Here is an 11,774-nt window from a genome sequence, read left to right on the forward strand (position 1 = left end):
CCCTTTCCTTCCATGGATCTGGCTAACAAGACAAGGAGAAAAGACGTGGAAACTCAGCTATAAAAAAAAGGGGGATGAGTCACTCTAAGTATCTCATTCTAACGGTATCCCGTCCTCTAGTCTCTCTCTATAAAATACGATCGTTTTTGGAGAGAGAGAGAGAGGGGGGATTGACTGAAGAAGCAAGACTTGCTCGCTTGGCACATATTAGGGGCCTGTTCAAATTGTAGCCAAAATAAACCTTACCAATTTTGGCATTGCAAAATTTTGGTATGTTGGCAATATTGTAAAAATCTTGGCAGGATTTCTTATATATTTATTAAAGTTTGGCAGCAAACTAAATGTAGCCACTTTTTTTTGCAACTTTGCCAAAATTTAGTAAGGTTGAAAATGGTATCTAAGTGAACATGCTCTATAAGACAACCGATCTGGATTTGGTTTTTACTACTTCACTAATCAATTAACTAAACAATTAGGGCCTCTTTGAATCGCAACAATGCAAAATTGGAGGAATAGAAAAAAATGCAGGATTCTAACAGGAATGTATGTGTAAAATAGAGGATTGCAAAATACAGGAAAATGGTCGTTTGATTTGACCGCGGGAAAAACGTAGAAATCGGATGAGAGAGATAGTCTCAAAGGGAAGTTTCAAAAAGGTTAAAGCTCTTGCTAAATTTCCTCTAAAAACTATATAAGATTATCCATTCCATAGGAATTTCAAAGAAAAATATAGAATTCAATCCTTTGCTTCAAAGGACTTCATAAGAGATTTTCTACAGTTTTGAAATTCTCTAAAATTTCTATGTTTTTTCTTCAAATTAAAGGGGCCTTAGGAGTGACACTTTGGGTCCTAAAACTAAGTGAACAAATGCTTCTCTCGAGAAAAAGAAAATATAAACCTTTTGCATAATACCTGAAAAAGAAAATAATCACTGAAAATAGAGGGTTTTTTAATCTAAAAATATGATTTTTTTTTCTAAAGAGGAGAATAGAGGTTTTTATATAAAATACGATTGTTCTTTTTAGAGATTGACTGATTGACTGAAGAAGCAAGACTTTTGCTCGCATCGCACAGATCAGCAGATGACCGATCTAGATCTGGTTTTACTATACTCTACTCTACTAGTACTCAGGGCCTGTTTGGCAGGACTCTAGCTCCCAGATTCATCTTACCTAGAGCTGGAGTCCATCCAAACAGTCTAGATTCGTTCGAAACAGGAGCGGAGCGCACCGAATCGCTCCGGGAAAATGAACTACCGGACTGGAGCGGCATTTTTGTCGCTCCTCAACTCCAACTCCAATCGCATTACAGGATTGCCCACACATTTTCGATGAAATTACCAGCAAATGCCACCGCCCTACCCCCATCCCTCCCTCCCTCTACCGCTTCACCCCATCTCCCCCGACCTCCATCTCAAGAGAGCGAGGAGGCAAAGCAGCAGACGACGCGGGGAGGAGGGGGGAGCAGCCGGCGGCAACGATGGACCAGCGGGAAAAAGGCGGCAGCGCACGGACTTCTCCTTCCAGTGTATCCCCTCTTCTCTCCTTCCCATCCTGGCACACGGCGGGCGGCGGCGCATGGCGGCTAAGGGGAGCACGGGGGCGGTGGAGGCACCGGCGGCTAGGGGCAGCGCATGGCAGCGAAGAAGGTTGAGGATGAGCAAGGCGTCGGGTGCAAGACGGCTAACCACGGCCGACACTGAGGTAATTTGTTCCCCAAACCCTAAAGTTTCTCCCAGATTTTAACTTCAAATCTAGTTCGTTCATGTGGGGATGGCTGTCTACTTTGTTTGATTGGTTGCTATTATGCAATGAAAAAGGGGGAAAATTTCAAGTCTGGCCGTGAGAATTTAGGGATGTGAAATTTCATATTTCAGAACTAGTGACCATGAGCATTTTGTTTGACTGAACATGTTCAATGTCCACCTCCCTGACATCTAGTTGTCTAAACTCTAAAGTTCTATATTCCCAAGCAAGTTGCAATGGATGCAGCCATTCTTATGATAATATATGGATGCATACAGTTGTCTGAACAAGTGCAGTTTGTGAGGTCAAAATCTCTATTTGAGATGTCATTGAGCAATTTGCAGGTGCAGTTGAACTAAATCATATATTAACCCTATATAACAAGTGCAGCTAAATGTAATAGCGAAAGAATACCATAAACTTTGCATTGATATAGTGATAGTTCATCTACTGGATGTACCAACCAGAGTTCATGTATTGATAGGATAGCTCAATAGGACTACAAGATGCCATGGACTTTGCGCTGATAGTGCATCTACTGAATGTACCATATTGTTGTAGAATGAAATAGCAGGAAATTGACTTAGTGATGCTTACAATTTCTTGATCCTTTTAGGAAGAAAAATGCTGAGCTCATTTTGCCATTCTATTGTTTTGCAGGTGGTGAGGGCTGATTTGTGCAATGTAGGGCCAATCCATGAAATACCTACTAGGTGGTGAGGGCTGAATTTGTGCAGTGTAGGACCAATCCATGAAATACTTACTAGGTGGCGAGGGCTGAATTTGTGCAGTGTAGAACAAGAAAGGAAGTTTTATGCTTCCTAATAGTTGTGTAAACATTTGATTATTATGAAGTAGGAATCTGAAGAACCTGACCAGATCCAGCAATGGATGCATAACTATGAACTGTAGTAGTGGTACTTTTAATGTCTCTTTGCTAGATGAGTGACTATGTAAATATGTTTGGATGACTATGATGCTATATGTATGTCATGAATATAGGAATGGGAAAGTATCCAGTGCAATACTACTATTCGGTGGGAGAATGCAATCATCAATGTGGACCGTCGGATGAAAAGTGTACAACACAGATCGAAGCAATCCCCACACTGTTGGTTGTTTATGCAAAAATGTCCCTATGTTATATGCCAAAATGCTTTCAGTCCCTCTATTATAGCAGAAGCCAAGCCTGAACATTTTAGCTTTCCCCATTAAGGGCTAGGGTTTCCGTACACGGTGGATTCGGCTCATCGCACTGAGCGGCAGGGGCGGTCTCAGGTCCGGCGTGCACCTCGTCGCCGTCGTCTTTCCAGCCGGTATGCGGCGGGGTGAGGGGCCGCAAGCCTGTTGCCGGCGAGGTCTGGGACAGAGATAGGCAAGGTAGGTGGATCGATCCGGTGGGGGGAGAGCTTGGGGATGGAGATTCGTCCATCCGCGACGATCTGCCAGAAGCCAATGGTGGGCCGGCTAAATACAGTACAAAGTTGAAAATGATCCGCCAAAACAGTGCACTTTCACATCGATGTGTAAGGACTTTATTCAATTTGGTTCACAAGTTGGACAAGTTTGGACGTTACACACCAAACCATAGGTTAAAGGTGATCGGATCTGAGCTGCAATTTGATTCCAAGTTGAAACAACACGTGCTTAAACTATTACCGCCATTATTACAGCTATAAGTAACAAAAAAAAGGAAGAAGAGAGAGATTAGGAGCCACTGACTTTGACTGGCTGTCGTCGTCGGAGTCAACGGGGATATTCTTCCTTTTTACCGGTCAGGGCGGCCGGGCCCACTGCAAAGTGACGTATCGACAGCTCTGCTTATGCCAGCCACTCTAATGTTCTGTGCACAAAAAAAGTGAGACCACGTCAAATATACTAGCATCCATTCTCTTCAAATTATTAGTACTAGAGAATCTGCTGATGATGCTGGATGCTCCTCTTTCTTCCGACAAATTACATTACTCATCATATTGTACTTTGACTATTACTAAATTGCTAACACAGCTCACATATATCCAGACTAAATGAAAAGGTAAGTTAATTAAAAATGATTTGAAAAAAGGACAACTATCAACAGTCTAGCTGCTCCATACCAAATGGAGAATTACAGATCTCCAAATGTGAAGATTAAAACAAGGAGGTTTGAGTATAAATTGCTTAATGCATACTCCTTCCGTAAAAAAAAGACAACCTAGGATGGTTGTCCAGATTCGCTATACTATACTGTATCACATCCCATTCTATGTTGTATTTTTTTTTAAAAAAGGAGGGAGTAGTGTCGATGAAGATTCTTTCACATACGTCGTAGGACATGTGCTTTTAACATCTAGGCCCACTAGGGTGGACCTCACATGTTTGTAACCCACGTTATGTTGAATTTACGTTAGAGGATCTATTTTCATACAATGTAATGTGATAGATTTTCTTTGAGCTTATATAGGTTTAAAATCAACACTCTAATTAAAACAAATGTTTCAGATTAAAGAGAGAGTAAAATATAATACTTAGAAAAGTTCTACCATGGCAATCTCAGCTTGCCATCAAGGCGCTGCTTAATTAGCTTCCCCTCCATTTTTTGAAATAATTAAGTTTTCTTTTACTAATCTACTTTTAGCATAAGTTTTCTAAAAGGGTCAATAATTAGTCAAGTTTTCGGAGGGGTGGATGGTTTTTGGAAAATATTTATTTTTGTACGTTTTTCTTATCTTGTGCTGCACACAGCCAATGAGAGTAGGGGCAGCGGGGATAGACGACCACACCTTTAGAGAGTAGTACTAATGTCATGCGCTGTGTAAGATACGGATTGTTGATTTCATAGATTTTAGTTTTTTTCTATCTTGTTTTTCTGGTGATCAATTTTATATGGGTACAATGCTTTTTAATTTGGTGGTCTTTTAGGCAGTGTGGTTTCTTAAGCAAGGATAATAGTGGGTTATACTATAAACTTATGTGGAAAAGAGAGACACAGAAAAGTGAGGGTGTTGGCTCCTATACAAGAGCTAGTTTTACACATGCTCCAAGATATTTACAATAAATTTATAGCGAGAGAAAGAGAAAGGAGAGAAAAAATAGGGCTAACCTTATAATTAACCTCTTGTACAAGTTAACTCTAACTTGAGCTTATAGCTAATAGTTAGATCTACTATTAAACTTGTTTTTATGTGGGGAGGAGGATAAATCCGTTTTTACATGGGGATACTATAAAAATATGCACCGGTAAATAAATGATTGTTTCCGGCTATAATATACTGTGTGGTTCGCTCTTCATAAGCATTAGTGCTAGGCAACGACATACATGATTTTATATAAATCAGTACACTCTAGATATGTATATGAGGAGGACTATACTGAACGAATATATCAATATAGGGTCTAGATATATATTTTTTTGAAGGGATATAGGGTCTACATATATATGAAATTAAAACCTAAAACTCTCCTCTTTCGTATAAAGGAAAACGAAAATTAAAAAGCAGGACGCCAACCGTTAAGCAAGCCGGATCGATGGGACTTAAATCCAGCCCATGTTTGTCAACAGTGTTTGATCGACCCACCCAAGGCCTCGTTAATTTGATAATCGCGGAATAATGGGCTGGAATTTAATTAGGCCCACCAGGAAAACCCACTTCAAAATAGTATCGCTACCAGTGACTTCATTCATTTTCTTCTCTTACTGTAGCAGCAAAATCCCTTGGAAGCGTATTCACGATAATGAAGTGTGGTGGTAAAAGGATGATGGAATGGCCAACGTTTTCTATAATATAACCAAATATATGGAGTTCCCTTTCAACTGCATGAGTATGTTGGGTAAGTATAACTATTTTCAAAAACCATTTTTGACGCCATCAACCCATCACCATTTTATTTTTAGGAAAAAGTACGAATTACCCCCCTCGAACTATCGCGGTTGTCCGAATTACCCCCTGAACCCGAAAACCAGACATTCTTCACCCCCAACTATACAAACCGGACGAATTACCCTACCTTGACCCAATCCGCGGTGGTTTTGCTTTACGTGGCATACACGTGGCAGTTCAGTCAGCATTCTATTTATTTATAAAAATGTGGGACCCACTTGTCATACTCCTCCCACTCTTCCTCTCTCTCACGGGCGGCAGGCGGGGGACATAGCAGCGCCACCCCTCCGCTCTCCCTCGCCGCCGCCTCCCTTCCGCCCCGCCTCGCCTCGCCTCGCCGCCGCCCCTCCGCCCTGCCTCGCCGCCGCCGCCCCTCCGCCCTGCCTCGCCGCCGCCTCGCCTCCCCCGCTGCCGCGCTCGCCTCTGTCCCCCGCCCGCTGCCCGTGTGAGAGAGGAAGAATGAGAGAGAGAAGAGGGAGAGTGGGAGGAGTATGATAGGTGGGTCCCACTTTTTTTTAATAAATAGAATGCTGATTGGACTGCCACGCGTACGCCACGTAGACCAAAACCACCGTGGATTGGGTCGAGGGGGCTAATTCGTCCGGTTTGTATAGTTAGGGGTGAAGAATGTTCGTTTTGTGGTTCAGGTGGTAATTCAGACGACCGCGATAGTTCGGGGGGATAATTCGTACTTTTTCCTTATTTTTATAAGCGATAAAAAAATCCTACCTCTATAAAAATGCAGCATGTGGTCCTAAGGTCACAAACCACCTGTGTAAATTAATATTATAGAGATTTTTGCAAGTGTTTCATTAAAAGAAAACGCCTATGAAAACATGTTCATTTTTACAAGCGGGACCGCATGCAAAATTCATTTAGATGTATAAAATAAATCAATTGAGTCAGTCAAGGGTGGCCTCTTTCTCCCTCCCTCGCTCTCTCCCTTAGAGCTATCTCTTTGTCCATCAACTCACTCTCTCCCTCACCTCAGATCCTCCCTCTCTCACCTCAAATCCATGGCGGTGGTTGGCAGCAGCTGTGAATGGGAGGGGCTGTAGTGCTCGGAGCAAGTGTTCCAATAAATTTGAGTATTTGAAATATTGGTTCCACCTTTTATATAGTATATGTTTATCCTTTACATGTTACAACACTCACACAAATATGTTGACAAAAGGTAATCGCCATCAATATTAAGTTATTAACTAGAAAGGAAATATTAATATACCTTTTTTATTGTGTAGAAATGTGTACCTATCATTTTGCTATAGGGAATATTCACCTTAATTTGATATTATATGTGGCTATCCATTTAGAGATTCGATAGATTTTTAATACTGAGAAGTTCAAGGGGTTATTTGTAAAATTAGGAGTAGGTGGAGTGGCATACATACATTATACATACAAGTTACAACAAAGCCCTCCTCAGAAGGAAAAGACAAAAATAGTTACAACGTACAAGCCCACTACTTACATAAGTTGTTGACGGAGGTGATTACTATACAATATCAAGCTATCAAATTGTAAGATAATATATACCAGCAGCTTAAGGTCGAGATAAGTTGACTAATTATCTCAAGGGAGATGTGGGACAAGGAGGAGCTTCTCCTTGAGGTGAATAGTTATCCCGAAAGTCTCTGTCATATCGATGCCTCCATTTGCTGCTTGATCTATTGGTAGCTTCCAATCGAAGCGATACACAAGGCTTGCTAGCATGACCTCGATGGTGGCGATCGCAAAGTTCATACCTGGGCATATCCTCCGACCAGTTCCGAATGGCAAGAAATTGAAATTATTTCCATTGTACCCAGCCATTGTGTTGCTAAGGAACCTCTCTGGCATGAACTCCTCGGCATTTTCCCAATAGCTAGGGTCCCTGGCAATAGCCCATGCATTGACGATGACACGAGTGCCTGAGGGTATAGTATAGCCCTCAACATTACAGTCAACCATGGAGACATGAGGCACAAGAAGTGGCGCTGCGGGGTGTAGTCGGAGTGTCTCCTTGATCACCGCCTTTAGGTAGGGCATCCTACCTAGCTGCTCCTCAGTAACGATTTCCTGCCCTTTTGGTACCACACCCCTCACCTCAGCTTGTAGCTTGGCCATCAGCTGGGGCTTCTGTATTAGCTCGGCCATGGCATACTCTAGCTCTATGTATAATGTATCTGTTCCAGCCTCGAACATGACAACCAAGTTTGCTTTGATGTTATCCTTAGTGAGGCCATACTCTTGTTGAATAGAGAGTAGAACATCGATGAAGTCACTCTCCTCATCATTGTTGTCGAGCATGGAGGATCTTCGCTTGCTAGCGTGGTCATCGATGAGTTGGTCAAGCAACTGATCCCATCTCCTCTTGACGTGATAGGCCTTGGCACAGAGCAACCTCCTGACAACAGGTAGCCTGGCCAAGCTAGGGAAGTAATCCTCAAGGTTGAAGCCACCAAGGAGCGATGAGTTGATCTCGATCAGCTCCTTGAATAGCTGGTTCCGACCTTCTTCGCGAAAAAACTTGCCAGACACAGCATGGCACACCATGTTGTTGGAGTAGCAGCTGAGCAGCTCAGTCAAGTCTATTGCCATATATGTCGCCGCCTCCTCGACGATCTTGGCCATTACCAGCCGCACCTCCTGTTGCCGTGTCTGGCCATAGGAGTGGACCTTCTTGATGGTCAGGAGATTCATGGTGACGATCTTCTTTATTTGCCGCCAATAGTCACCATATGGTGAGAATGCCACATCTGTTGCGCCATACAAGAGGATGTCGGCTATAGTATTGTAGGGCCGTGACGCAAACACACGGTCATGAGTGCGTAGGATGGCCTGCGCTGTACGAGCCGACGAAACCACTAGGGTTGGCACCGCGCCGAGGTGGAGGAGCATCAGATCAGGACCATGCTTAGTTGCAAGGTCGCGGAGTGATTTGTGCGGGAGAGAGCTGATGAGGTGCATGTGGCCAATCACCGGAAGCCTTCCCGGCGGCGAGGGGACCCTGCTGAGCATCCCGCCGGACCTTGTTGCGTAGGCATAGCAACGGAAGATGATGAGCAGGAGGATAAGAGGGCACATCATGGCGAGCAGGAGATCAGAGCACGACATCGTCGGCATGGTGCTGGCCTCCTGTGGAGCATGCAGCGATGCTTGCTCATCATGCCTTAGGCCGTCTAGCATTTGTGCCATTGCTACGTTCTACGTATTAGTGGCCTAGCTTCCAAGGCAGAGCAAGCTCGCTAGAGCTAGCTACCTTCAAATTTGATGAATGGAATGAGTTGAGGAAGGCATTCCTTAATTGCTTCTTTTATAATGAGTTGAGCAAGCTCGCCATGCATGCATCATTACTGTGTTTATCTTTTATAATGCCATGCATTATTTACTCCTATGTTTAGAGGGAGAAGGCAGGCATCGACACATCATCCTCCATTAAATTTTAGTTCTGTTTAATTTGGAAGATATGATGTATCTATCGTTCTTATTCTCGTACTGGTGACACTGACATGGCATATATATTGATATTGGCATTGCGCGATCGACCAATCAATTACCATTCAACGGATGGTGCTAAACTAATAATTCTTGCATGCAGTTGATTACCACATGCACTATATATACGTACGTCCGGTAAAATGATTTTATGCTCAAGGCTCTAGCATTAGTGCTTAATAATGCAGAATTTAATATTATACTTCTGCATTCGTATGCTTATATAATAGTGCAATGAAATGAAAGAATTTGGCGACACTCCGCTTCTGACAAGTGACACGCACTCAAGTACGTACGTTGCCAAATGTGATGCGCCGGTTAATTGTTGCGATTCGCCAACAATTAATATATTAATCTATCGGCTCATGAACAATTAAGCATTAATTTACGGAATTGCTATATATCATTCGAATGAAATTTGGGGATGAAATCTTAAAGATTTTGAACTATGGATCCATGCCAAGATTCGTGCATCGGCATCTCTCCTCCAACTTCAGCGGGCTCCCCTTTTTCTCCGGCGCTGGCGACACGGTACCCCCAACTCCGACAGTGAGCATACGTGTTAGGGTTTGGGGTTGGGGTTAGGGTAGGGGGGGTTTCCTTAGCGCTTAGAGGGATGGCCGTGGCCGGCGGAGGACCGGCAGTGGGCGGTGGAATCTGGCGGGCGGCGAGGCGGCGGCGGCACCGCCGAAGCTGCGGGGATGTAGGAGGGTGGTGGGCCGGCGTCGGCGGCGGGGGCAAAGCAAGCGTGGGATTAGGAGGCGGCGGCCGGTGGTGGCGGATCCAACTACGGGGAGCTGCCGGAGACGGGGAAGACGGCGGAGCGGGGGAATCTCGCTGTCACCTTCTTGAGAAGAAAGAGAGGTGGGTGGGGGAGGGGGCCTCACCAGCGTCATTGACTCCTTCCGGCCAGCCGGCGAGGCGGGCGGCGGTGTGGTGGGGCGGTGGCGGCAGTGGATCGGGCGGTAGCGATGGTGGCGGTGGATCGGACGGAATGCTCGAGCAGAGGGGAGGGGGACGGAAGAAGAAGATAGGGTTAAGTGTTTGCATGAATCTTAAAGCATATCCAATGGTCCAAAATTCGAATGATAGGAGGTGTGATTTTCTGTCACATGATATATATACAGCCCCATATGGCTTCCTGAATCAGATATATATACTTACAACTGCGTCGCCGTCTGCAACTGTGGGCGTCAAGGATGCCGCCGCCGGCTTCCCCGTCGTTGACTTCTCCCGCGCCTCCGCCCTCCCCGCCGCCTGCCAAGAGCCTAGAGAGAAGAGTGAGAGAGAGAGAGAGATAAGAGGAAGGGAGAGAAGAGGGGAAAGAAAGAGGAGGCTGACATGTGGGGCCCACATAGGTCTTACGCTGACTCAGCAGTCACGTAGGACAAAACCGGGATCAAAACCGCCGAGGGACATATTGTGACCAGTTTTGCATAATTAAGGGACCCCGCATATCTGGTTTTGTGGTTGGAGGATGATTTTGTATCCCAATGAAAAGTTGAGGGACCTTTGGTGTACTTTTTCCATTTGATAATCGCGGAATATGGGCAGGAATTTAATTAGGTCCACTAGGAAAACCCACTTCAAGGTAGTATCGCTACCACCTACTAGTGACTTCATTCATTTTCTTCACGATAATGAAGTGTGGTGGTAATAGGATGATGGAATGGCCAACGTTTTCTAGAATCTAACCAAATATATGGAGTTCCTTTTCAACAGCATGAGTATGTTGGGTAAGTAGAACTATTTTAAAAAATCATTTTCGACACCATCAACCCATCACCACTTTATTTTATAGGCAGTAAAAAAATCCTACCTATATAAAAATGCAGCATGTGGTCCTAAGGTCACAGACCACCTGTGAAAATTAATATTTTGATATTTTCACATGTGTTTCATTAAGAGAAAATGGCTATGAAAACATGTCTATTTTTACAAGCGTTCCTCCTAATAGGACCGCCTGCGAAAATCATATAAAATAAATCAATCGGATCAGTCAAGGGTGACCGGTTTCTCCCTCGTTCTCTCTTTCTCCTTCACCTCTCCCTCTCCCTTAGAGCTATCTCTTTACCCATCAACTCTCCCTTCCCTCTCCCTCACCTCAGATTCTCCTCCCCTCACCTCAAATCCACGGCGGTGCTTGGCAGCAGCGGTGAAGGGGAGGGGCTGTAGCGCTCAGTGCAAGTATTCCAATAAATTTGAGTATTTGAAATATTGGTTCCACCTTTCATATATATAGTATATGTTTATGCTTTACATGTTACAACACTCACACAAGTATGTACGTTGACAAAAGGTAAGCACCATACAATATTAAGTTATTAGCTAGAAAGGCAATATTAATCTACCCTTTTTTATTGTTTAGAAATATGTACCTATCATTTTGCTATAGGGAATATTTCACCTTAATTTGACATTATATGTGGCTATCCATTTAGATCTGATTGATTTTTAATACTGAGAAGTTCAAGAGGTTATTTGCAAAATTATGAGTAGGTGGAGTGGTATAGATACATTATACATACAAGTTACAACAAAGCCCTCCTCAGAAGGAAAAGATAAAAATAGTTACAACGTACAAGCCCACTACTTACACAAGTTGTTGACAGAGGCGGTTACGATACAATATCAAGATATCAAATTGTAAGATAATATATATACTAGCAACTTAAGATCGAGATAAGTTGA

At 43.7% G+C, this 11,774-nt stretch overlaps 1 protein-coding gene across 1 annotated transcript; it reads right to left on the reverse strand.

The window, feature by feature from the left end:
- Positions 1–7,178: 7,178 nt before the first annotated feature.
- On the reverse strand, positions 7,179–8,783 carry LOC127782752 (indole-2-monooxygenase-like). Its single transcript, XM_052310019.1, has one exon. It carries the CDS (start codon positions 8,781–8,783, stop codon positions 7,179–7,181), a length of 1,605 nt encoding a protein of 534 aa, XP_052165979.1.
- Positions 8,784–11,774: the final 2,991 nt, after the last annotated feature.

Source organism: Oryza glaberrima, chromosome 8, assembly GCF_000147395.1.
Source record: "Oryza glaberrima chromosome 8, OglaRS2, whole genome shotgun sequence".
Lineage (NCBI taxonomy): Eukaryota > Viridiplantae > Streptophyta > Magnoliopsida > Poales > Poaceae > Oryza > Oryza glaberrima.